The following is a 23,756-nucleotide window of genomic DNA, read 5'->3' as shown; positions in this document are numbered from 1 at the left end:
ATGCTTTGAGAGGAGAGGTGGCGTTCTGTCTGCCATGGGAATAGATCTTGGCTACTTGGATGGGAGATGGGGAGGCGGCCCAAGGGCTGATGGGTATGTCCACACGGGGCCCAAGCGCCGACCTTGGCCAGGGTGAGAGCACAGCGCCTGGGGGCTGGCTGGGGCTGGGGTCTGAGTCTAGAAGTTAAGGTTGTGTTCTCACTGACGATCAACAAAAACACATATCCTAGCTAGATTTAATTCTATTTTCCTTTTTCCCAGCACTGTGTTCTTTTTTTTTTTTTTTTTGCCGTATGCGGGCCTCTCACTGTTGTGGCCTCTCCCATTGCGGAGCACAGGCTCCGGACGCGCAGGCCCAGTGGCCATGGCTCACGGGCTCAGTCGCTCCGCGGCATGTGGGATCTTCCCGGACCAGGGCACAAACCCGTGTCTCCTGCATCGGCAGGCGGACTCTCAACCGCTGCGCCACCAGGGAAGCCCCCAGCACTGTGTTCTTAAAGTGAGATTTGTAAAGCCATCTAACTGAGAACCTTGTGTGTGCAGTGCTGCAGGGGGCATTCCTGGTGGCTCTGGAGGGTGTGTACCTAACCTCATGCACCTTTGGGTTTCAAGTGAGTGCGCCGTCACCACAGTGGCCCAGGACTCGTTCCCGATTGTGATGGCAGGGTTTGTTGTGGGCCAACAGAGAAGATTTCTGGAAGGTGAGCTGGTCTCTTCCCTGTGCTGTGGCCTAAATGTGCCGGGGTCATGACTGCAGGCCAGGGTGCTGTGGACCTTGGCCTGTGCAGTGGGAGGAGGGAGGCCTGCGTGTGGTCAGGAAGCAGAGAACAGAGAGGGGGTGAGCTGGCACCTGTCCCCCCCACCCCTCCGTGCGCGCAGCTCTCACGTGCTGTCCCCTGCACCTCGAGATGCCGAGGCGAGGCCTGTGTCCTGTTAGTGGCAGATGCACCAGGTGGGCGGCAGGCACAGGCTGCAGATTTGTCCTCGACAGACACGTTTGCTTTCGGCGCTGAGGGGCCCAGGAAGAGCTGGGGCCCTTGTTGGTTACCCAGGTTTTCCAGCAGGGACCAGGCTCCCTGCCACGCGGTGGGGACAGCCATGTGGGGCAAGGGAACACAGTGGCCCTCTGCCATGGTGCAGGTCACGGGGATGCAGCTTCGGGGAGTCGCCATGTGGGTACTGGGACCCCCCACGCTGCGGACGCCCGCTCAAGGTTCCCACCCCCACCCCCCTGTGCAGCCCCTGCAGTGCGGGGTTGTGGAGGCTGAGGCTTTGCATGTGTGGCAGCCTGGCCTCTGGTGGCTCTGCTGTGCACTGCAGATGGATGGCGTGGCCGTCGTGCTTTTGTTCAAGGTGCTGGACGGTACGCGGTGCTTGGGCTCCAGTGTTTGGACTGCCAGCTCGGGGCTGGTTTCTTATGTCAGCCGACGGCCCCCCTCCACCCACCATTCTGGATGAACATCCATCAGCAGAGAAGAACAAATGCTGGGGTGGCGATTGGAACGTGTGTGGTTTTTGGAGGGAAAGGCACCCGGCATACGGCTCAAGGTCCCGTCCTGTGGCGCTGCTTGGGGCGCTGAAAACCGATGACGCGGGCCTGTCGTCCGGAACCTGTTCCCCAGTCACGGGGGTGGAAGCTGAGGTGTGTCGAGGTGACGTGCCTTTTGCTCTGCACTTGGCTTCAGGACGTGGGCTGAGCCTGTGGGACTCATCCTGGTGGGGCCTGCGGCCTGACCTTTGCTCCCCTCACTCCGTGGTGCGTGTTGGGGGCCTGCCTTCTGGAGGCCTGGGTCCAGGGGACAAGTGGGCCCAGGGGTTCCTTCTTGGGGAGTGAGCCTGCTGAGCTCAGGCGGGGTGACCCCGGCCACGGGCAGGGTGCAGGGTCCCACGGGACGGAGGGCCTCACAGGAGAGAGTAGTCCTGAGCTGGGAAGGGCGAGAGGGCCTGCAGGGCAGGGGAGGGGAGGGGAGGGGAGGGGAGAAGAGGGCCGGGGCCTGCAGTGGCATCCCTTCTTGACCCATACTTGTGCGGGTCCGACCCCATGAGCCGGACGTGGGTCTGGGGACTCACGAATGCCCGAGGGGCGCAGGAGACAGCAGGAACAGAGCTCAGGAGCCTTTGTGCCTTGACCAGTGCCAATTTATTTGTTGTCTGTTCACGGCGGGCTCATGGTGCACAGCGCCTGGTGCCCCCTCCCCAGGGTGAGCTTTGTTGGTGGGCAGGCGGTGATGCTGGCCTCTCCCTTCCCTTCCCCGACTGCACGGCCCCTCTCCTCGCTGTGACCCGAGCCTCTCCCCCACCCTTCTCTGCTTGGGCGGCCCCTGTCTCCCCAGGAACCCCCTCTGCAGCAGCCTTCCTCACTCCTGCCACCGGGGGTGGGGTTCTGGTCCCAGCAGGACTGGAAGGCTGCCTCCAAAGGCCGGGAGGCTGTGTGGATGAGCGGTGGGCAGTGCCCTGTGCGATCCCAAGGCTGGCAGTCCAGTGCAGCCTGCTGGGTTTGGTCAGGGTCTACAAGACCCCCGCCTGCAGCCCCTTTCTCTTCAGATGCCCAGGTGAGCTGCATCTGAGGGCTCTTTGAGGCCATGCCCTGTGCCTAGGAAAGGGGCTGCTGGGCACAGTGAGTCGGGGTGAGCGGGTGTCGGGGGCGCGGCTTGGTTCTCACCCCCGGGGCCAGGTCTCTAGTCTCCGCAGCGCTGGGAGCGGCACGTGCAGCTGCTGAATACTTGTAGTGTGAGCATCAGCCACTGTCCCCTCACCCTGGGGTCCGGGCAGGGCAGCACGAGCCGCTTCTCCTGGGAGCTGAGAGGGTGGCAGCAACTGCAGTTGGTGTCCACTTGCATGGTGTCAGTGTTGAAGCTGCAGAGGAGCGGTGGCGGGGAGTGCAGGTCAGGGCCGCTGCCTCGGGAGCGCTCCTGCCCCTCCCTGGTCGCTAGGAGAGGTGCATGCCAGGATCCCAGGCTGCGCCTTCGGGGAGGGGCTGGCCTCGCATCGCCGACCTCCCCAGCTCCCGGCAGGTGTGGTGGAGGTGGGCCGGGGCCACCCGATGGGGCAGCTCGCTGCCTGGGCTGGGAGCTCTTGGTGGATCTTCCCCAGTTCCCACTGGGAGCGCCTCTGTCGAGCAGGGCGGGTTCCAAGTCCGGGCCCTGGACAAGGACCGCACGGCTGACAGCTCACCTGGCTGAGGAGGCGCAGACGCCCTCGCAGCGGGTCACCGTCACATTGGCCGTGCACCCCTGGTAAGTGACCTCTTCCTCAAACTCCCTCACGCTGCAGGTCCCTGGGAGCCGAGAGACAGGCATCAGATGGTGGCCCCGCGGAGGGGTTGGAGGACAGGTGTGGCCTCTGGGGGCTCCGCATCTGGCCCTCTCAAGGGCAGGAACTGACACACCTGGCTCTGGGCCTCGGGTTTTTAAATCCCTTTTCCTGTGGCACGGTGGATAGTGCTGGCTCCACCAAGGGAAGGCTGCCAGCTGTCTGACAGCTTAGATGATCTGGATGTGGCCGTGTGGGCGCCCGCCAGCACTTCCGTGCCCACGGTGGCATCTTCCCTGGGCCCCCACCCTGCACTCGGGCCCCTGCCCCAGGCCATCTCCCCTTGTCCGAGCCCCAGTGAGCTCAGACCTCATGGTTTTGCATGGGAACAAAGCCTGATACCAAGTCTCTCACTGTGTGTTTTCTTCCTCAAAGTTGGCTACACTGGGAGTCCCCCAGGGTCAAGGGTTTTCTCAGAGGACGAGGCAGGTTCCCAGCGCTGGCCCCAGCCTCCCTCTCCACTTCCCCTCCTGGCCTGACACCAACCTGTGGGCAGAGGTGTTTCTGGTCTGCTGGACTCAGTACCTGCGGTAGGGATGGGGTAGGATATCAGCATCCCCTGAGAGGACATTTGGTATCACGAGAGCTCCCTGCAGGGATGTGGACCTGGCTGTGAGCTCTGTCCTGCATCTGTCCCAGTGGACAGACTGTAGTGGGTGCCCTGACAGCTGGCAGAGCAGTGTTGCCATTAGAAACTGCCAGTGTGGGACTTGAGTGAAAAAGCAAAGACTGGACAGTCTCTCCTGCCTTCCCACCTGTCCCCTTCCAAGGTCTCCCTGTGGCCTCGAGCCCTGCCTGCCCTGCTTTTCCACTGGAGGTGGGACAAGAGGCCTGGCGGAGATGGGGCTCTGGGCACTTCCTCCAGTACTTCCCCACTGCCCCCAGCTCCCCTCCCCTCCTGATCTCCTGCTCCCTCGCCCCACGCCCTGGGTCCCCTCTTCATGGGCAGCCTCCACCCAGTCCTTGTCCCACAATAGAGAACACTTTTTTTTCCAATACCGTCCTGCAGTGGTGGACAGTCCTGCTGGGGGAAGGCTGGGGGTGTGAGAGGGGAGCCCGCTCCAGGGGATGGGTGCCGTGCAGGGGAGGGGGTGTCCCTGGAGGACGGGGTGGGCTTAGGCAGGCCTGGGGCAGGAAGGTAGAGCAGAACTGGAGGCACCTGCAGCACTGAGACCTGGGTGGGCCCCAACCCTGGAGTGCAGGTGCCCTGGCCGCTAGTCCCAGCTCGGGCCCCGACGATCACCTGGGGAAAGGCACGTGCCTGCTTTCTGCAACCGGGGGGAGGGTTGCGAGAGTTGAAACTCAAGGTCCTTCTGAGCTCTGCAGAGGGTCGCCGTGGAAGGCTGCTGAGGGGGTCACCTCAAAGGGAGGCCAGGACTGCAGCAGGGACGTGGAGGGGCAGGGGGCTGAGGGAGGCAGGTGCAGGACAGTCAGGCCCTGAGGTGGGGAAGGGGGCCACCTGGGGGAGGCCAGGCGCCCATTTAGGCCAGACTGGAATTCACTGGAGCTGTGCCCTGAGAAGAGGGGAGAAAGGATCTGGGACCTGGCCAAGGAAGGCTGAGGAGAGGCCCCGAGGACATGTAAGCAACATACAGCAGAGGACAGGCTGGAGAGGGGGTTGGGGGAGATGTGACTTGGCCACGGCCTGCTGGTGGGGGCCCTGTCCTTCTAGACACCCCCAGGACATAGCTGAAGCACCAAAGCCCAGAGACCTGGAATGGCACTCCAGGGCTGGTCAGAGGCCAAGCTGGGGCTCCCCCAGGCTGTTCATGACCCTGAGTCTGCTCAGTGCCCTGTGCTGCCTGACCATCTCCAGGCAAGGGAAGTTAAGGCTTTAGGGGGAGGAAGGGAGACACACCTGCTGCAAGGGCTGGGCCAACCTCTGTGGGTGTGTGCAGGTCATGATGGGGTGCAGCAGAGGTGGGAGCAGAGGCCGAGAGGCAGTGCCCACAGGGTCATCAGGAAATGTGAGGGGGCAAGAAAAGGCGGAGATCCCATGGGAGTGACCCAGAGTGTTGTCCAGAGTGGAGAGACAAGGCTGAGAAGACCTGTGCACCACAGGTCATGAGGTGGTTGCAGAGATGTCACTCACCTGAAGAGCTGGGTAGAGATGTAACGAGAGAGGAGATGGATGGGCCCCTGGTGGAAAAGGACCTGGCAGTGGGAAAGGAGGAGCTTCCATGCGCAGTGATGGAGCTGGTCAGGAATACGGTGGCCGGCAGCCTGGTGGTGCTTGGCTGTCTGGTGGTGAGGTTGGTGGCTGGAGAATTCGGGATGGCTGTCACTCCCAGGGTAGAAGACAGGAGGCCCTGCGTGGGGGCTCGGGTCGTGAGAGAGGTGGTGGACTGTGAGGTAGTGGACCGAGAGGACAGAGCTGAGGAGGTGGGGTTGCTGGCTGTGGTCCGGGATGTAGACAGGACTATGGTACTGGAGGTGGGGAGAGGGGACAGGGTGGGAGAGGATGGAGGTGAGATGGAGGACCTGACGTACATGGTGGTGGCTGGGGAGAAGGGGCTGGTAGACAAGGAGGAGGCTGCATGTGATATGGTCACGGGTGCAGAGGGGTAAGGGCTGTGTGGAGCTGAACTAACGGTTGGGATGCTCTGTGAAGTGGGAACTGCAGAAGGTGATGGGGAAAAAGATGATGTAAAAGGCGGAGTGGTGTGTGAGGACACGTGAGAAGGGAGAGAGGAAGTAGTGGGCAGGGAGGAGAGAGCGGAGGTGCTGGATGAAGGTGAGGGGTGATGTGGCAGATTCGATACAGAAACAGAAGTGGTGAAAGGACTCTGGCTTGGGTTTAGAGGAGTTGGAGAAGATAATGTAGAGCGAAAGCTAGAGCTTTGTGGTAGTGCTGTGCTGACTGAGTTCTGGGCTTGGGTGGTCCTTGTTGTGGTCTTTGTCAGTGGCGGGACTGTGGATGTAAGCTCCGTTTCTGTGACAGGGACATGCGTTGATGTGGGTTGGGTGCCAGGTGGCTTTGGGGTGGTGGAGGTAGTGTGGGACCTTGTTGCGGTGATGACTTGGTGAGAGATTGGAGTCACCGAGGAAGTGGCAGATGTTGACACATGAATGGGAAGGGTCTCTGGGTGTGATGTGATAGAGTAGGTGGTAGTGGTCTGGAAAGGTGTTCTCGTGGGTGGAGGTGTTGTGTGGGAGGTGGTGGGGATAGAAAGGATGGTGGTGGAGTGAGTGGTGAAAGGGGTATGTGGCCCAGTTTGGGTGGCCGTGGCGGTGTGTGTCACAGGTGTCCCTGTGCCTCTACTGGTGGATTTAAGGGAGATGGTGGTGAATGGTGGGGACGTGGTTACATGGAGGGCATTTGAAGTAGAGTGTGATACCAGGGCCGTGGAGGTTGCGGCTGTGCTGACCGAGTTCTTGGTTCGTGTGGTTCCTGTTGTGGTCTTTGTCAGTGTCGGGGCTGTGGGTGTGGAGGTCTCTGTTGTGGTCTTTGTCAGTGGTGGGGTGGTCCCTGATGTGGTCTTTGTCAGTGGCATGGCTGTGGGTGTGACGGTCCCTGTTGTGGTCTTTGTCGGTGGCGTGGCTGTGGGTGTGGCGGTCCCTGTTGTGGTCTTTGTCAGTGGCGTGGCTGTGGGTGTGGTGGTCCCTGTTGTGGTCCTTGTCAGTGGTGAGGTTCTGGGTCTGGTGGTCCCTGTTGTGGTCTTTGTCAGTGGTGGGGTTCTGGGTGTGGTGGTCCCTGTTGTGGTCTTTGTCAGTGGTGGGGTTCTGGGTGTGGCAGTCTCTGTTGTGGTCTTTGTCAGTGGTGGGGCTGTGGGTGTGGCAGTCCCTGTTGTGGTCTTTGTCAGTGGCGTGGCTGTGGGTGTGGCAGTCCCTGTTGTGGTCTTTGTCGGTGGCGTGGCTGTGGGTGTGGCGGTCTCTGTTGTGGTCTTTGTCAGTGGCGTGGCTGTGGGTGTGACGGTCCCTGTTGTGGTCTTTGTCAGTGGCGTGGCTGTCAGTGTGGCAGTGTCTGTTGTGGTCTTTGTCAGTGGCGTGGCTGTGGGTGTGGTGGTCCCTGTTGTGGTCCTTGTCAGTGGTGGGGTTCTGGGTCTGGTGGTCCCTGTTGTGGTCTTTGTCAGTGGTGGGGTTCTGGGTGTGGTGGTCCCTGTTGTGGTCTTTGTCAGTGGTGGGGTTCTGGGTGTGGTGGTCCCTGTTGTGGTCTTTGTCAGTGGTGGGGTTCTGGGTGTGGCAGTCTCTGTTGTGGTCTTTGTCAGTGGTGGGGCTGTGGGTGTGGCAGTCCCTGTTGTGGTCTTTGTCAGTGGCGTGGCTGTGGGTGTGATGGTCCCTGTTGTGGTCTTTGTCGGTGGCATGGCTGTGGGTGTGGCGGTCTCTGTTGTGGTCTTTGTCAGTGGCGTGGCTGTGGGTGTGACGGTCCCTGTTGTGGTCTTTGTCAGTGGCGTGGCTGTGGGTGTGACGGTCCCTGTTGTGGTCTTTGTCGGTGGCGTGGCTGTGGGTGTGGCGGTCTCTGTTGTGGTCTTTGTCAGTGGCGTGGCTGTGGGTGTGACGGTCCCTGTTGTGGTCTTTGTCAGTGGCGTGGCTGTCAGTGTGGTGGTGTCTGTTGTGGTCTTTGTCAGTGACGTGGCTGTCAGTGTGGTGGTGTCTGTTGTGGTCTTTGTCAGTGGCGTGGCTGTGGGTATGGCAGTCCCTGTTGTGGTCTTTGTCGGTGGCGTGGCTGTCAGTGTGGCAGTGTCTGTTGTGGTCTTTGTCAGTGGTGTGGCTGTGGGTGTGGTGGTCCCTGTTGTGGTCTTTGTCAGTGGCGTGGCTGTCAGTGTGGCAGTGTCTGTTGTGGTCTTTGTCAGTGGCGGGGTTCTGGGTGTGGTGGTTCCTGTTGTGGTTTTTGTCAGTGGCGTGGCTGTCAGTGTGGTGGTGTCTGTTGTGGTCTTTGTCAGTGCGGTGGCTGTGGGTGTGGTGGTCTCTGTTGTGGTCTTTGTCAGTGGCGTGGCTGTGGGTATGGCAGTCCCTGTTGTGGTCTTTGTCAGTGCGGTGGCTGTGGGTGTGGTGGTCCCTGTTGTGGTCTTTGTCAGTGGCGTGGCTGTGGGTATGGCGGTCCCTGTTGTGGTCTTTGTCAGTGGCGTGGCTGTCAGTGTGGTGGTGTCCGTTGTGGTCTTTGTCAGTGGTGTGGCTGTGGGTGTGGTGGTCCCTGTTGTGGTCTTTGTCAGTGGCGTGGCTGTGGGTATGGTAGTCCCTGTTGTGGTCTTTGTCAGTGGCGTGGCTGTCAGTGTGGCAGTGTCTGTTGTGGTCTTTGTCAGTTGCGGGGTTCTGGGTGTGGTGGTTCCTGTTGTGGTCTTTGTCAGTGGCGTGGCTGTCAGTGTGGTGGTGTCTGTTGTGGTCTTTGTCAGTGGCGTGGCTGTGGGTGTGACGGTCTCTGTTGTGGTCTTTGTCAATGGCGTGGCTGTCAGTGTGGTGGTGTCTGTTGTGGTCTTTGTCAGTGGCGGGGTTCTGGGTGTGGTGGTTCCTGTTGTGGTCTTTGTCAGTGGTGTGGCTGTGGGTGTGGTGGTCCCTGTTGTGGTCTTTGTCAGTGGCGTGGCTGTCAGTGTGGTGGTGTCTGTTGTGGTCTTTGTCAGTGGCGGGGTTCTGGGTGTGGTGGTTCCTGTTGTGGTCTTTGTCAGTGGCGTGGCTGTGGGTGTGGTGGTCCCTGTTGTGGTCTTTGTCAGTGGCGTGGCTGTCAGTGTGGCAGTGTCTGTTGTGGTCTTTGTCAGTGGCGTGGCTGTGGGTGTGGTGGTTCCTGTTGTGGTCTTTGTCAGTGGCGTGGCTGTGGGTGTGGCGGTGTCTGTTGTGGTCTTTGTCAGTGGCGGGGTTCTGGGTGTGGTGGTTCCTGTTGTGGTCTTTGTCAGTGGCGTGGCTGTGGATATGGTAGTCCCTGTTGTGGTCTTTGTCAGTGGCGTGGCTGTCAGTGTGGCAGTGTCTGTTGTGGTCTTTGTCAGTGGCGGGGTTCTGGGTGTGGTGGTTCCTGTTGTGGTCTTTGTCAGTGGCGTGGCTGTGGGTATGGTAGTCCCTGTTGTGGTCTTTGTCAGTGGCGTGGCTGTCAGTGTGGCAGTGTCTGTTGTGGTCTTTGTCAGTGGCGGGGTTCTGGGTGTGGTGGTTCCTGTTGTGGTCTTTGTCAGTGGCGTGGCTGTCAGTGTGGTGGTGTCTGTTGTGGTCTTTGTCAGTGGCGTGGCTGTCAGTGTGGTGGTGTCTGTTGTGGTCTTTGTCAGTGGTGTGGCTGTGGGTGTGGCGGTCTCTGTTGTGGTCTTTGTCAGTGGTGTGGCTGTGGGTGTGACGGTCTCTGTTGTGGTCTTTGTCAGTGGTGTGGCTGTCAGTGTGGTGGTCCCTGTTGTGGTCTTTGTCAGTGGTGTGGCTGTGGGTGTGGTGGTCCCTGTTGTGGTCTTTGTCAGTGGCGTGGCTGTCAGTGTGGCAGTGTCTGTTGTGGTCTTTGTCAGTGGCGGGGTTCTCGGTGTGGTGGTTCCTGTTGTGGTCTTTGTCAGTGGCGTGGCTGTCAGTGTGGTGGTGTCTGTTGTGGTCTTTGTCAGTGGCGTGGCTGTGGGTGTGACGGTCTCTGTTTTGGTCTTTGTCAGTGGTGTGGCTGTGGGTGTGGTGGTCCCTGTTGTGGTCTCTGTCAGTGGCGTGGCTGTGGGTATGGTAGTCCCTGTTGTGGTCTTTGTCAGTGGCGTGGCTGTCAGTGTGGCAGTCTCTGTTGTGGTCTTTGTCAGTGGCATGGCTGTGGGTCTGGCGGTCCCTGTTGTGGTCTTTGTCAGTGGTGGGGCTGTGGTTGTAAACTCTGTTTCTGTGACAGGGATGTGTGTTGATATCGGTGGGGTGCCAGTTGGCTTTGGGGTCGAGGAGGTAGCATGGGACTCTGTTGGGGTGATGACTCGGTGAGAGGTTGGAGCTACCGAGGAGGTGGCAGATGTTAACACGTGGGTTGGAAGGGTCTCTGGGTGTGATGGTGTGGGGTAGGTGGTGGTGGTCCAGAAAGGTGTTCCCGTGGGCGGACCTGTTGTGTGGGTGGTAGTGGGGACAGAAAGGGTGGGGGTGGAGTGTGTGCTGAAAGGGGTGTGTGGAATGGTGGGTGTGGCCGTGGTGGTGTGTGTTAGTGGGTTGGATGCAGAGTATGTGGTGTGACTGGTGATCCCCTCAGCCCTAGCAGTGGTGGCTCTTGACAGTGGACTGGTGTGCATTGTACTGTGGCCTGTGGTGCTCTCCAGGGGTCGTGGGGTGTCTGTCTGCTGTGTCTCCTGGCTGACAGGGGTTTCAGGGGTCCAACGGTGTGTTGAGAATGCTGTAGAAAACAGTGGTGGTTAGTTCACTCCTCCTTGTTACCCTACCTTGGGGTATGACCCATTCATCACCCACACCTTCCACATTGTCTTCCTCACATGTGGCTTCCGTGTCCCTGGTGGTGTGTCCAGGAGTTTTCTGAATGACTCTCTCATTCCTCTCCCAAGCCCCACCCCGGCATTCTCTGTGGACCTTTGTTGCATCTTAGCTGCTTGTAGTGGATTTTGGGGTCCCTCCCCGGCAGCCCTGCATGGCTCTGTCCCCTCAGTGCTACTCTCAGGGTGGCCATTGTTCGGATGGGCTCGGCTATCCCTGCATGGCTCCCCTGCCGCTGGCCTCAGGAAAGGGCTTCTCTTCTCGCCTGCTGTCAGGGGAATCAGAGGTTTGTGACCCTGCCGCAGGGTCAGGGCCTGCACTTGGGTCAGGGGCCTTTTGGAGCCCTGGCATCCCCTGGGGCCTGTGGATTCCCTTGGTGGGTGTGGCTGTGGTGGATGGGCGCTTGGGTACCGTGGCCGGGGAGATGTGCAAAGAGGAGCGTGGAGAGCCAGGCAGGCTGCTGCCTCCCTCGGGCCTGACCAAGCCCTGTGTGGTCGTGGAGGTGGCCCAAGGCTGCTGTCTTCCACGTGGCCCCACACAGCTTGGGCTGGGCACTGGGGCTGCCCCACTGAGGCCCCTCTGTGGGGACAGGCAGTGGTGGCATGCTTACTTGCGGGGGACACTGTGGAGGTCCCTGATGTTGCCAGGGTTGGCAGGGCTGCTGTGGTTCGTGCCGTGGACCGAGCTGTGGACCGCGTGGCTGTGCCGCGGGAGGATCCTGTGGGCTGCGTTGTGGCCCGGGTCACGGTGGGTGCCGTGGTGGCTGGTGCCGATGTGGCCCGTGTGGTGACGGTGGAGGTGGTTTGAGGCGAATCTGCGGGGAACAGCACCCGACAGCCCCTTCAGCCCTGGCCGCACTGCCACGGGCGCTTCCTCACCCACCCTGGGGCCCTGGCCCGGGGGCCTTATGTCCTGAGGGGACTGTTGGTTGTGTCTGGGTGACGGGGGCTGTGGCTGTGGCCGTTGGCATGGCCGGAAGGCTGGGTGTCCGGGTCGGGGCCTCAGGTGTGGCCGGGCAGCTTGGCGAGGGTCTGGTGGAGCTCAGCCCGGTGGTGATGGGGGTCACTGTGGTGCTGGCTGTGGCTGTGGTGGGCCTGGTTTCCGTGGCAGGCAAGCCTGAGTGTGGCACACATGCTGTTATTGTGGGGTAGGGAGCTGCTCTGACACACCCTTTGGGAGGAGCCCTTCACTTCCCTGCTGGGCCCCCAAGCCATGCGGGCTGGGCAGGAGCCCTCAGGGCAGTGGGGGCTCCCGGCAGGGCATGTGTCCTTTGGCCCTGCTGTGCTCGCTGGCCAGGCAGCAGGGCCCAGTGGGGCCTGCGGAGCCCCTCCCGTCTGACTTCCTGGTCAACACCTGCTGCCCCCATGGTGCCGAGCAGCCCAGGGCCAGCCCAGTTACACCCTGCCCCACCCCCCACCCGCAAGCCTGGCTGCTGCCGCCGGGCGGACAGACACGGGCTGGGCTGGCTGCAGCCTGGCTGGTGGAGCCAGGGAAGAGCCCTGGGAGGGAGCCTGCTTCACCTTGGCGTGTTGTGTGTGTGCAATCACCTGTTGTGGTCGGCGGCTCCGCCAGAGACAGGGTGGGGAGCCTTCGGCTGTGTCCCCAGGGTGTGAGGCAGAGGACATGGGGGTGGAGCTACCACAGAAGTGCCAGGACCCCGCTCCCCCTCCCCCTCTGCCTCCCCCCTTCTCTCCCTTCCCCCCACCTCTGCATTGATGGGCCTGGCCGGGTGTGGAGGGGCCAGCCGGGGTGCTGCCCAAGGGTAGCTGCAGGTAGCATCCAGTGCCCACCAGGCCGCCTGCTGCTGAACTCCCAGGAGGTCCCTGCCCTGCACCCACACACCCCAGCAGGCTGGCAGGGCCTGGGTGTGCCCTGTGGCCACAGGCCGAGTGAGTGGATGTTTGGGGAGGCTAGGGCCAATCCCTTTCCCTTTGTCTCTGGCTGTGCCCCTGGGGAGTGGGGGTGCTGGGGGGCTGGCCAGAGGCTTGGGCAGGAGCTGGGAGCTCTGGGGGTGGACATGGGGGGCTCTTGGGCAGTGGACTGAGCTTACTACTGCATGGCAAGCACATCCCCTTGTCGTGGTCGTAGTATTCGTCCTGGGAGCAGTTGTAGCAGCCTGAGGGGGGTGTGCAGAGAACAGCCAGACCTCAGTGTCCAGAGCCAGAAGCCCCTCTTCCCCAGGCCTGGCGCCCCCCCACCCCGGCCTCTCCCCTGATCCCCAGGCGCGGGTGCCCGCCTGGGTCCCCCTGTCAGACACAGCCCCACATCCCGCCTGCCAGCAGTCCCGACCCCTCCCAGCCTGCCCCTCCTCCCGGCTCCTCCTCTGCGCCCAGTACCTTCGATGTTGGTGCCCGGGACGCTCTGCGGCCCCGCAGGGCAGAGGCACGGCTGGTAGTGCCACGTACAGTTGGCCTCCTGGGCGTACTGGTACTTGCCGCCGCCCACCTGCGTGTGGGTGTTGTAGAAGTCGCAGTAGATGGCTGCGGGGAAGGGCACCGTCACGCGCCAGAGCGGGCTTAGCGTGCCTCAGCCTCCCTGGGGGTGCTGCCCGCCGCCCGCCCCCTGCCCGGGAGGAGCACTGCAGCCGGGTGTTCGGCCTGTGGCCCCTTGGAGGCCTTTGGGCACAGCAGCGGCACTCACGACAGAAGTCTGGGGAGCGCCAGTCCACGCACACGCCCTTGTCCACGCAGGCCTTGGCGTAGGCGGCCACGGCGTCACACAGGCACTCGCAGTCCCCGCCGGTGTCACAGCCGCACGCGTCGCGCACGCAGGCCTCATAGTAAGGCAGGCGGTACACCTGCGGGGGCCGGCCCTCAGCGTCAGGGCGGGGGCCGGGCTCCTCCCGGCTACCCCTCCCCCGACGGCTCGGCCGCGGAGCCCCGGGCGCTGGCCAGGGCAGGACGGGGCACTTGGGGGGGCACCTGGCTGTGGCAGGCAGCGAAGGTCTGGCTGTTGATGATGCTGCACTTGCGCTCAGCCCAGGAGCGGCGGAAGGTGTTGAGGCTGCAGGGGTCCAGTGTGAAGGTGGTGTCCCCGCACAGTGGGCTCTCCTTCCAGGAGTTCACGAAGTCTAGCTCGCTGGATGCCAAGTACCCGCTGCGTGTCTGGAAGTCGTCCTTCATGTTCCCGTTGTAGTTGCCGCACAGGCCGCAGAGGGCGTCCTGTGGGGGCTGGTGTCAGGTGGCCGGCAGGCAGGGACCCGCCACTCCCTGGGGCTGTGGGGCAGGCGCGGCGGTACCTGGGAGGCACGGGCGATCTTGATGAAGACGGTCATGTGCTTGTTCCAGATGAGGGTCAGGTTGTACGTGCTGCTGATGGTGGCATCCAGCACCAGGTGCAGGGAGCTGGCCTTGACCTGGAAGTGCATGCCGGGGTCCTCCCCGCTGACCGTGTAGTTTCTGTCCGCCAGCGTGATGGACAGGCCCTGTGGGGTGCGGCTGTCACAGGATGCCTGCCCACGTCCTGGATGGCCGCTAAATGCCACTGGGCTCTGCCTCCCGGCCTGAGCTCTCCATGGCAGGGCCAGTCCTGGCCTGGGGTGGGGGTCTGCCCTCCAGAGCCTGCTGTTGGCAGAAGGTTCCAGAACATGCTGGAAACTGTGCCGAGGGCTGAGGGTCAGGCTTGTGGGAGAAACCCTCCCTGCTGCACGGTTGTCCAGTTCTGGGGACTCTGCTGCCCGTGATGTGGACATGGAGGCCAGGGCACAGGGCCATGAGGGCCCCGAGAGGCCAGGCCCTGGGGCCCCAGGGGGACGTTGGGAAGGCCACCCGCCTGCTCACCCCCAGGAAGATCTTGATGGACCGCGAGCAGGTGACGCCCGACTTCCCACACACGACATTCTCTGTAAGGATCTTGAAGGTGGGCTGTGAGTCACTGGCACCGCAGCTGTCCTGTGGGGAGACAGCGCTGAGGCGGAGCCAGCCCCCCGGCCACCACCCTGGGGCCCAGGCCAGCACTCACTGTGGCCAGGATGTACTCGCAGTTGCCGTCAAACACGAAGCGCTGCCCATCGAAGGTGACCACGTGGCCCTCCCCGTAGAGGGTGCAGGTGGATGGGCAGCGAGCACTGTGCTGGCACGCCCACGTCCCCCTAGAGCAGGTGCTGTGGGAGGGCAGGGCATTCTGGGGTGACCGGGGCACATGCACCCCCGCAGCACCCTGACCTCGCGGGTTGGTAGGGGCCCCTGCCCGCCCCAAGGGCTCAAGGACTGTTGGGCCACCAGGGTCTGCGGGTAGGGCTGTGGCTCACCAGCTCTTGCAGTCCGTGTGGAGCTCGGCGCCCTGGGGATAGGAGACGCCTGCAAACTCACACGGGCACTCCTCGGGGGGCACGCACTGCCCTCTGGCATTCTCGTAGAGCCCCTTGGCACAGACACAGCCAGGCTCACACTTGGTGGGCACCTGCAGGGAGGATGGTCAGTGGACCCTGGAGGGTGGCTCTGCTTGCTGCTGCCGCAGCCCTGGGACCTGAGACTCCCCAGCGTTCTCTCCAGACGTGCTCCCCGTGTCCGTCCTGCTCTGGGCCTTCCTTTGGCACAGCTGCCCCTCTCTGAGGGCCATCACCTCTGCGTCATGGCTGGGCTGCTGTACCCCTACCCCAGGCTGGCAGGGCCCATGGTCCACAGGGAGCCCACAAAGGAGCACGCCCAGCAGCTGCACCACTGGTCACGTGCACCACGGGATGGTGGTGATGGAGCGTGGCCTGCCTCTCGTGAGGGGTCTGTGGGAATCTTCTTGTGGGCCAAGGAGAAGATGCTGGGGCGTCCATTGTGGGAATGTCTAGCCCAGGGTGTGCACGGCACCCCCAGGCAGTGGAGCCTGCCCTCCGAGGGGTGCTCTTGCCCCTCACTCCACCCAGTCTTACACAGGGGGTGCCGGTGGCCAGCATCTGACAGGTGGGAGCGCAGGCGGCCCCGAACTTGTTCTCCGAGGACTGGCTGCAGGACTGGAACGTCTTGGGGGCTGAGCAGGTTGCTGCAGAGACAAGGGGCCTGGGGTGAGGCGGGCCCAGAGGGGCCAAGGCACCCACAGTCCAGCTCCGCCAGCCTTGGCCGCAGCTACGTACCCAAGAGCATCTGAGGCTGTGCCGGGCAGCTCAGCCGCCCGTTGATGCAGTAGCTGCAGGAGAGAGGCCTGGTGAGCGCCGCCTGGGCTGGGCTGCAGGCCGGGCGGCCGCCCTCTGGACCCCTCGCTCACCAGATGACGCCATTGACCATGGTGGACTGGTTGGCCAGGATGAACTTGGAGCTGTCCAGGAGGCAGGGACACTGGGCCTTACGCACACACTCAGTCTTGTGGTTCAGGTAGGTGCCCTCGGGGCAGTTGCAGCCGTCTACGGGCACGGCGCTGGGGTGGCACTCGACCTCGCGGTCGGACAGCGACAGGCACGTGCGGTCACAGGCCTGGCTGTCGTAGCTGAACGTCTGGTTGCCTGTGCAAGGGGTGCCTGTGGGGGACCCGGAGTCAGGCCCGGTGGGGGGGTGCGGGGGGTGGCACCAGCCCTGCCGGCCCCGCCAGCCCCACTGGCCCATACGCACTGCAGTTGTCCACGCTGCCCCTCCAGCCCTGGAGCAGGACGCCCCGCGAGGTGCACGCAAGGGCGTAGTCGCCCAGGGCGGCGCATATGTGCGGGAAGGTCTCCTCGTAGTTGCAGGCCTGGTACACGCACCTCTGTGGGCAGACGGGCCGTGGGTGCCCACCCAGGACCCCGAGGGTGCCCCCTGAGCCCCCCCACCCCTGCTGCCCACGGGGCCACCCACCTTGTAGAAGGGCTTGGGGTCCACGGCGGCATGGCACTTCTCGAACACTGTGCCCTTCTTCACCAGCACCGCGCAGTGGGTCTCCGCACACACCTCTGGGGGGCAGGCCGTCGTGGGTCAGCCGTCTGCCGGGGTCTCCCACCCACCCTGCAGCCCTCCCACACGGCACTCACTGTTGAGCTGGCTCATGGAGCAGGGGTCGGTCTCACGCTCGAGCGCGGCTGGGCAGTTCCCTGCCCGCCAGGAGTCCACGAAGAGCGAGGCGGTACCCTCGGCGATGCCCATGCTGGTCGTGAAGTCGTCCGTCGTGTCCCCGTTGAAGTTGCCGCAGAGCCCTGGGCCGGCCGGACGTGAGGGTGGACTGGCCCGTGCCCCTATCCTGCCCCGCCCTCCCCAAAGCCCGTCTTCTCCCCTAACCACACCCAGGGCGAGAGGCCATGGCCGGCTCCACCCCTGGGAGGACCAGCCGGCCAGGTGGAGCTGGCCTGGGTCGTGAGCGCCCGACGCACTGGGTCAGTGCAGGGCTCTGCCGGGCTCCTCCCCCTCTGGAGTGGCCGAGCCAGGTGGGGATGGGGCATCTGGGCAGCCGGGGGAGGGACTCACCTCTGGTCTGGCCTCTGAACTGGGGCCCGACAGTGATGTACACCTGGAACACGGGCCACAGCTGGATCACGAGCTCCAGCCCGAAGGTGGTGACCATCTGGAGGTGGGTGGATGTCTGCCTGAAGACCGTGATGTTGCCTGAGGGGACAGGGGCCTCAGTAGGCGGCCTGCTTTGGGAGCCGGCTGGTGAGGCCCTGGGGGCTGGGTGGGGCTGAGGACTTACGGGTCTTGTACGGCAGCCACTTGGTGTCCCCGTTGTTGGTGATCACTTCGTCCTGAGAAATCATGATTTTGTCCTGCGCGGAGGGTGGCTGAGTTACGGGGCTGCGGGAGTCGCGGAGGACCCCGCCTCCTGTGGGCCAGGCAGGGTGAAGGGGGGGGTGCCCGCGCCGGTGGCAGGCGGGGTGGCCTTACCTGGCTGGACACGTAGATGACAGCGACCAGGGATGTCTCCGAGTGCGAGTACCCAGACTTGTCGTACACGGCCATGAGCGAGCCGCCGTCGGGGAGCTGGCGGCTCTGGGAGGAGGGGCGGCTCAGCACAGGGGGCCCGGGGCGCTCACGGCGACCCCCCGTGGCGGGCCCCAGGCGGAGGCTGTGTCCTACCTGGAGGAGGATGTAGGTGCAGGTGCCGTGGAAGCGGTAGGGCCTGGCGTCGAATGTGGTGACGAAGGAGCCCCCCTCCAGGGCACAGCGCCTGGGGCAGGGCCGCTGCACGCACTCCCAGTGGCCCCCAGAGCACCGGCTGTGGGTGAGGAGGCACGACCCAGATGGCCCCCAGGACCCAGATGGCCCTCAGGGCTGAGGCCGCCGCGTCCCCGTCCCTGTCCCCAGCCTGCCTGCACGCCTCTCCTGCTGCCCTGCACTCACCAGGTGTGGCAGGCGGCTGTCGTGACCTCCCCAGGAGCGTAGACCACCCCGCTGAGCATGCAGGGGCACTGGGGGACAGGCACGCAGCTGTGGTTTTTGGAGATGTCGTCCAGAACCATACCTGCAGGAGAGGGGCTTCCTGGGGCCGTGGTCAAGGAGACCCCCTCCCGGCCTCCTGCTGGGCAGCCCCGCCCCTGCCCACCGCCTTGCTCCCCGTGGACTGGCACATGCGGCCGTGGCCCGGGGCGTCTGTGAGCACAGGGAAGGCAGAGCCCTCCCGGGCCACGGCCCAGCAGAGCGTCTGGGGGTTCTGAGCATGGGTGCGGGCGGAGCTGAGGCCCTGTGTCTGGGCTCCTCTGCGAGGGTCCTGGGAGAGCAGCTGTCCTCACCTTCCGGGCAAAAACAGCCAAAGGTGCAGGAGCTGGAGCAGCCATGCTGCGGGTTGGAGCAGGTCCGCACGCAGGTCTCGCCGCATTCCCGGTACACCTGGTTGGCTGGGCACTGGCCCACGGCTGCAGGCCCGTGTGGCCCTCGTGAGAGGGGTCGGGCTCCCAGGGCCTGGCCACCTCCTCCCCCCACCCCCCCCACTGGCCGAGGACTTAGGCCAGCCTCTCCTCCACCTGGGTCCCCTCTGTCTCACAGACAAGGAGGGATTGGGCGCATCGTGTCTGGGGCCCTGGCCCTCCCCCCGACCCTCCTCAGGACTCACAACAGAGGCCAGGGCCCCGCCAGTTGTTGACGGGCTGGCCGGCCATGCTGCACTGGCGCGAGTACTCGGATAGCGTGGCACAGCTGCAGTGGTGCCGGCTGGGCTGGGCACACGCGGCCATGTCCGCCTGGCAGCTCAGCAGGAAGGGCTCCTTGGACACGTTGCACTCGGGGGACACCAGGGTCAGCAGCTGGATGCAGGCCTGGGCCTGGGCACAGGGACACTCAGGGTCATAGGGGTCAAGGCCACATCCCACGCCACGCATGTGACTTGGAAGTCTGGGGGTGTCGTTGGCCTTGGGACCCTGCCAGATGCTGTGAGCCGGCCCCACCCTGGCTGAAGGGCCCCCTTGGCCCCGGGGAGCCCGACCGCCTCACGTACGTTCGCTGCCTGCGGGACCCGGGGGCTGGGGATGGCCTCATAGGCACAGATCTCGTTGGGGTCATCCAGCTTCTGGAGGGCGGCGTACTTAGGGGGTTCCAGGAGTTGGCCTGGGGTGAGGGGTGGGGCAGGGTCAGCACCATGGTTGCTGGGCCACAGAGGGGTCTTCCCACCACTTCCCCCCACCTACCATCCTCGCTCAGAAACTCATTGGTCTTCTCGCCATCGAAGTTCCCACATAGCCCACACATCTTGCCCATGTGCTTCTTCTCCACCAGGACCTGGAGGGGTCGGGCACCACCGTCGGGTGGGCGGGGAGGCGCACAGGACTGCCAGGGCCCCAGGCCCCTCGGAAGCTGCCCACGCCTGCTCCAGGGGCCCAGAGCACCCCTCACGGGCAGGGTCCTGGCACCACGCCACCCCAGACTCTGCCCGCCTGGCTCCTCCCAGGGGACCTCCATTCTTGCTCGATGGAGGGAACTGAGCCAACAAAAGCCCAGTCTCTGGGCTGGGGTCAGGGCCCCCATCCCCAGGAGGGCAGCTCCGCCGCCCGGTCCCCCGACCCTGCCGCGTCCTCACCATGAGGTGGGAGCCCGGACCCCACATGACCACCAGCTCCAGCTCCAGCTGCTTGGCTGCCAGCCGCACGCTCTGGCCGAAGGGTGTGATCTGGAGCCCGTTGCCGGTGTAGGGCAGGCTGACGACCCTGCAGGTGACAGCGGTCAGCGGCCGCCCCTTGGGCCCCCAGCCGCCCGGCCCGGCTCTGCAGCCTACCCCACATCCTTGACGGAGATGACCGCCTTCTGCACAGCGACCACAGAGGCCCCCAGCTCCACGATGACCCGGGAGATGTTCCCACTCGGCCCTCGCCGTAGCTGCACGCTGAAGGTGGACGAGGCGTCCTTGCACATGGCCGCGAAGATGTAGTTGCAGGTCCCCAAGAAATCGTACACGTGGCCGTCGAAGGTGGAGAAGTGGCCGGCCCCCCACGTGGAACACCAACCCCTGTCTACAGCTGCGGGGAGAGCGGGCAGGTCTTGGAGCCGTGCATCCTCCCGGCTGCTGGGGCAGGTCTGGGGCCCCGGGGAGCCCGCACTGGGAGACAAGAGGCCTCCCAATTTCCAGGTCCTCCTGGGGTGGGTGGGAGAAGAGCCCTGTGCCCCACACCCATCCCCTGCCTACGGGAGCACGGGCCTCTGTTGTGGTTGGGGTCTGGGGCGCCATCAGCCCTGGGGTCTGTAGGACATGAAGCTGCAGCTTAGCCCCCATGCAGCAGGGGCAGCAGGGGCTTGTCTCCCCCAGGCGAGGGTGATCTGAGGCTCTTCCATAGCTGGAGCCCCTTGTGGAAACCCCAGACACGGTTACCCTGTAGCAGGGCCGTGGCCGGTGGACACGGGGACAGGGGGCTGCCGTGACCCTCACCTGTCTGCGGGGAGTCTTTCAGCCTCTGGAGGCCTGGGGGCACCAAGGAGCTGTCGTCTAGACCTGCGTGGACAGGGCCCGCGGTCAGTGTGGGGCTGCCCAGCTCTGCTCGAGGGCTGTGGCCGGCAACATGTTTGGGGTGAGCTGGGCCCGGGGCACGGCGGGGAGAACCAGCAGGTCTGCTCCTGGGCTGCGTGAGCTCCGCCGTCCCCACCGTCCCTTCCTTTGGTTGCCTCAGAGGGACCACTCTGAGCTGTCACCTGCTGGGGCTGGGGACACAGTGGGGATGAGGCCCCACCCCCAGGCACACGCGTGGAAGGGCAGGAGTGGGGCCAGAGGGTGAGGAGGGGGCGGCCGCGGCTCGGTCCCTGGGGAGACGGGGTCCCGAGAGTGGGGCTCAGGGCTGGGGCAGCTGGGCCCCGGCTGTCCGTGGTGTCGTCTGGCCTGCGGCACCTGCAGGTCTGCCCGCCGGGCTCCAGGCACTGGCTCGCTCCCCAGAGAAGCCCGGGCGCCGCGCACGCAGGTGGCGTGTGATAAAGGGGCTCCTGGCTGCACTGGCTCCCAGTGGGCTCCCGTGTGGGCCTCTTGGGGGGTAGTAGCTGCAGGTGGGGGTGAGGAGCCCTGAGCCCAGAGGGGCTCAGTGGTCTGCAAGCGGCGGGAGGGTCAGGGAGAGCTGGGCAGGGGTGCCCGGGCGTCTGTGGGTGACTTGGCCGGCGGCGTGCCGCTGTCCCGCTACACCCGCCGAGTTCCCAGCCCGGCCCACCTCGGGTCCACTCCCTCTGGACTCCGTGCGCTCTCTGCCGCCAGCTCAGAGGCTGAGTGAAGCCGAGGCCCACGGAGGACTTCTGCCTCTTCTGGGCCCTAAAAGTGGCTGTTTCTTTGCTTCCTTCCTTCCTGTCCACCTCCCGACGCTCTGGCCATTGCCAGAGAAGTGCCCGGTGACGCTGCCCATGGTGGCTGTCGGGGCAGGAAGTGCGGGCCCAGCCTCGCCTCCCCCTCCCCTGCCCGGCTGCAGTCCTCCCTGCGGCCCCGGGGGAGATGAGGCCTGGTGCTGGCGGGTGGCAGGGCCGTCTGCTGAGTGCGGCCCCCCGGGCTCTGTGCCTTCCTGGGTGACACTGACCTCCCGAGTCACAGTGCTGGTCGCTGCCGGTGTTGTTTCTCTGAGTGATGCCAGGGAGCAGGGGTGCCTGGCCGATGGCACTGGGTCCCTAGGCTGGGCGGGTGGTGACACCCGGCCCCCTGACTCTGCAGTGCCCACCACGCACGTCTATGCCTGGGGCCCCTCCTCTCGGCTCACCACTGGCCCTCACGGCGCCTAGAGTTGCGTCCACTGTGGCCCCGAGGGTCACTCCCAGGTGCCCGCTCACAGCGGCTCCTCCCTCGTTCCGCCTTGTCACCCAGCACCAGCCTCCCGAGCCCTGTTGTGTCCCGGCCCTCGGCTCTGCCCAGTCCCCGCCCGGCCCCGTGGCCCCACTGTCTGAACGGCAGCCCCCCAGCAGCGTCACTGCTGCTCGCCTAGGGCTGTCTGAGCTTCCCAGCGCGCTCAGGTCCCTGGCTGGGACCCGCGGGGCCTGGCCTTTCTCAGCCCCTGGACGGGCCCTGTGGCGGCTGGGGCACACGCCGTTTGTTCCTCTGCACGCTTGGCAGCCCTGCCTGCCCTGCCCGTTCTGTGTCAACGCTGGCCCGGCTCAGGGGCCTCTGTCCCTTATCCCCAGCCCCCAAGATCCTGACGTCTGAACTTGTGCTTTGAGGCCTCCGGTCCAGGAGCGCAGGGCCTGCCTCTCGCTCCCCTCCGATGCTAGCCCGGGATCGGTGCTCACAGAGTGTTTGCTGAGATGTGGAGAGGCCCTGCCCCCGCCCCGTGCAGCGTTCACGGTCTGGGGGTCCACAGGGCGAGGGATGGGCCCAGGGAGGTGGCCTCTGATGGGCAGGTCCTGAGTGCTCAGAGCCACCCCTGGTGGGAAAGCTGGGGCCTGGGGGGTGGGGAGGGGCTTCGTGGGAGGCAAGGGATGGAACGGGCCCAGGGGAGGCCTGCTCTACTCAGAGCCCCCAGCCTGCCCCCAGTGCCTGGGCCATGGCCAGACAGCAGGCCTGGCGCTTCTCCCTGGCTCCCAGTTGAGGCTGGTGGGGCTCTGGGGCCACCAAGGAGCGGGCAGTGGGGCAAGGACCTAGGAGGCAGGCAGGAGCGAGTCCGCTGGCTCGGAGACCGGGGCTCTGGGGCGGGGGGGTGCCTGCAGTCAGCAGGAAGGGGCTTTCCCCAGGGCCATCAGGGCACCCCTTGGGGCTGGCACCTCCTGGGGGGCGGGGCCGGGGTGAGAGCCTCCTAGGCCTGCGGCATCTGCCGTGCCTGGGGTGGTTGGCCGAAGGGACCTCGGGGAGGAGGAAGGGGACCCCCGTCCCAACAGCCCGATGGGTGAGGCTGGGGGCACTCGGGCGGGGCGGCCCCTTCCAGCCTCCCAGGTCTTCAGTCCTCACGGCAGCCACACAAAAGGGAGGCATCGCCCGCACTCATACAGACCTGGAAACTGAGGCCCAGAGCCCTCTTCGTAGTTTGTCTGTTCGCAGCCAGGATCCGGTGGAGACGGGGTCTCTCCCTGAGTCTTTTGACTTCAAGGCCCACAAGGACCCCTTCAGGCCCTCTGGCTGCCTCTTGGGGACCCCCAGAGGCATCTCGGGACCCAGGGCCCAGTGGGGAGAGCGACAGGACCAGGCTCTGAGCGCTGAGGCCCCAGCACTGTCCCTGCCTCGCATGCCCACGTCTGCTGCACCCACTACTGTGGAGGAGACAGCCCGTCCCCTCTGATTCGCACGGACTGGGCCAGGCTCCGAGGCCGCCGGCGGAGACCTGGGCCTTGGCAAGTGTGGGGCAGCTGCGGAGCGAGGAGAGGCCTCCTGGGCCTGGCTGCCCCTTCCATTCCCATTTGTCAGCGTCCCACGGCCAAGCCGCAGAGGCGAGAAGGCCTGGGAGAACTTCCCACGCGCAGGGGCCCTCTGGGGGTGTCTGGCCAACCCTGGTGTGCAGCCTGCAGGCCCCCCACTCACCGGCGCTGAGCAGCGCACCCCCGCAGCAGAGGAACAGCAGCCAGGACCTGAGCATGGTGCGGAGGGGAGAGCGGCCACTGCCGGACCCAACACCTCCCACCGCGGGGCACTGGGCAGGCTCGCCGCACCTGTGCGGCCTGAGTGGCCTCCCCCGACGCCTTATATAGGGGCCAGGGGCCCTGCCCCGCCCCGCCTGCTTGTGCCCCACGCTCCCGTCTGGTAATTGCCACGGCCAGCCAGTCCGGCGGTGGCCAAACAGGATCTGGGGCGCTGCTTTATCAGGACCTGGCCTTTAGAAAATTGTTCAGTGG

General features: G+C 64.6%; 2 protein-coding genes across 2 annotated transcripts; both read right to left on the bottom strand.

The window, feature by feature from the left end:
* Window positions 1–2,678: 2,678 nt before the first annotated feature.
* Window positions 2,679–10,001, bottom strand: LOC136794562 (uncharacterized protein DDB_G0283697-like). The gene is made up of 6 exons (XM_067039398.1): window positions 9,910–10,001; window positions 6,621–9,823; window positions 5,405–5,845; window positions 3,799–3,837; window positions 3,175–3,277; window positions 2,679–2,856 (listed from the first exon to the last, which is right to left on the bottom strand). Exons 1-6 carry the CDS (start codon window positions 9,999–10,001, stop codon window positions 2,679–2,681), a joined length of 4,056 nt encoding a protein of 1,351 aa, XP_066895499.1.
* A 1,264-nt stretch (window positions 10,002–11,265) lies between these two features.
* Window positions 11,266–23,500, bottom strand: MUC6 (mucin 6, oligomeric mucus/gel-forming). Its single transcript, XM_059069333.2, has 29 exons — window positions 23,446–23,500; window positions 20,404–20,466; window positions 19,756–19,996; window positions 19,561–19,687; window positions 19,172–19,262; window positions 18,982–19,091; window positions 18,601–18,808; window positions 18,281–18,403; window positions 17,892–18,012; window positions 17,628–17,766; window positions 17,436–17,540; window positions 17,245–17,317; window positions 17,022–17,159; window positions 16,592–16,753; window positions 16,419–16,513; window positions 16,197–16,329; window positions 15,856–16,105; window positions 15,725–15,777; window positions 15,524–15,633; window positions 14,909–15,060; window positions 14,620–14,761; window positions 14,439–14,549; window positions 13,898–14,083; window positions 13,581–13,820; window positions 13,300–13,456; window positions 12,996–13,139; window positions 12,710–12,775; window positions 11,538–11,775; window positions 11,266–11,473 (listed from the first exon to the last, which is right to left on the bottom strand). Exons 1-29 carry the CDS (start codon window positions 23,498–23,500, stop codon window positions 11,266–11,268), a joined length of 4,041 nt encoding a protein of 1,346 aa, XP_058925316.2.
* Between the last annotated feature and the right edge of the window lie 256 nt (window positions 23,501–23,756).

The sequence above is a fragment of the Kogia breviceps genome, chromosome 7 (genome assembly GCF_026419965.1).
Source record: "Kogia breviceps isolate mKogBre1 chromosome 7, mKogBre1 haplotype 1, whole genome shotgun sequence".
Classification (NCBI taxonomy): Eukaryota; Metazoa; Chordata; class Mammalia; order Artiodactyla; family Physeteridae; genus Kogia; species Kogia breviceps.
The sequence above is the reverse complement of the archived record's forward strand: the minus strand, read 5'-3'. Positions and strand labels throughout refer to the sequence as shown.

Excerpts from the sequence above, each read along its gene's own strand:
- LOC136794562 (XM_067039398.1), bottom strand. The coding sequence starts at position 10,001 with ATGCCACTGACAAAGACCACAACAGAGACTGCCACACTGACAGCCACG. Across the intron at positions 9,824-9,909 it reads ACTACCATACCCACAGCCAC|CCACGCCACTGACAAAGACC; the intron begins GCCACTGACAGA and ends TCACACCCACAG. Across the intron at positions 3,278-3,798 it reads AGAAACACCTCTGCCCACAG|GGACCTGCAGCGTGAGGGAG; the intron begins GTTGGTGTCAGG and ends CTCGGCTCCCAG.
- MUC6 (XM_059069333.2), bottom strand. The coding sequence starts at position 23,500 with ATGCTCAGGTCCTGGCTGCTGTTCCTCTGCTGCGGGGGTGCGCTGCTC. Across the intron at positions 15,778-15,855 it reads ATGGTCAATGGCGTCATCTG|CTACTGCATCAACGGGCGGC; the intron begins GTGAGCGAGGGG and ends TCTCTCCTGCAG. Across the intron at positions 13,140-13,299 it reads GCGCTCCCCAGACTTCTGTC|CCATCTACTGCGACTTCTAC; the intron begins GTGAGTGCCGCT and ends CCTTCCCCGCAG.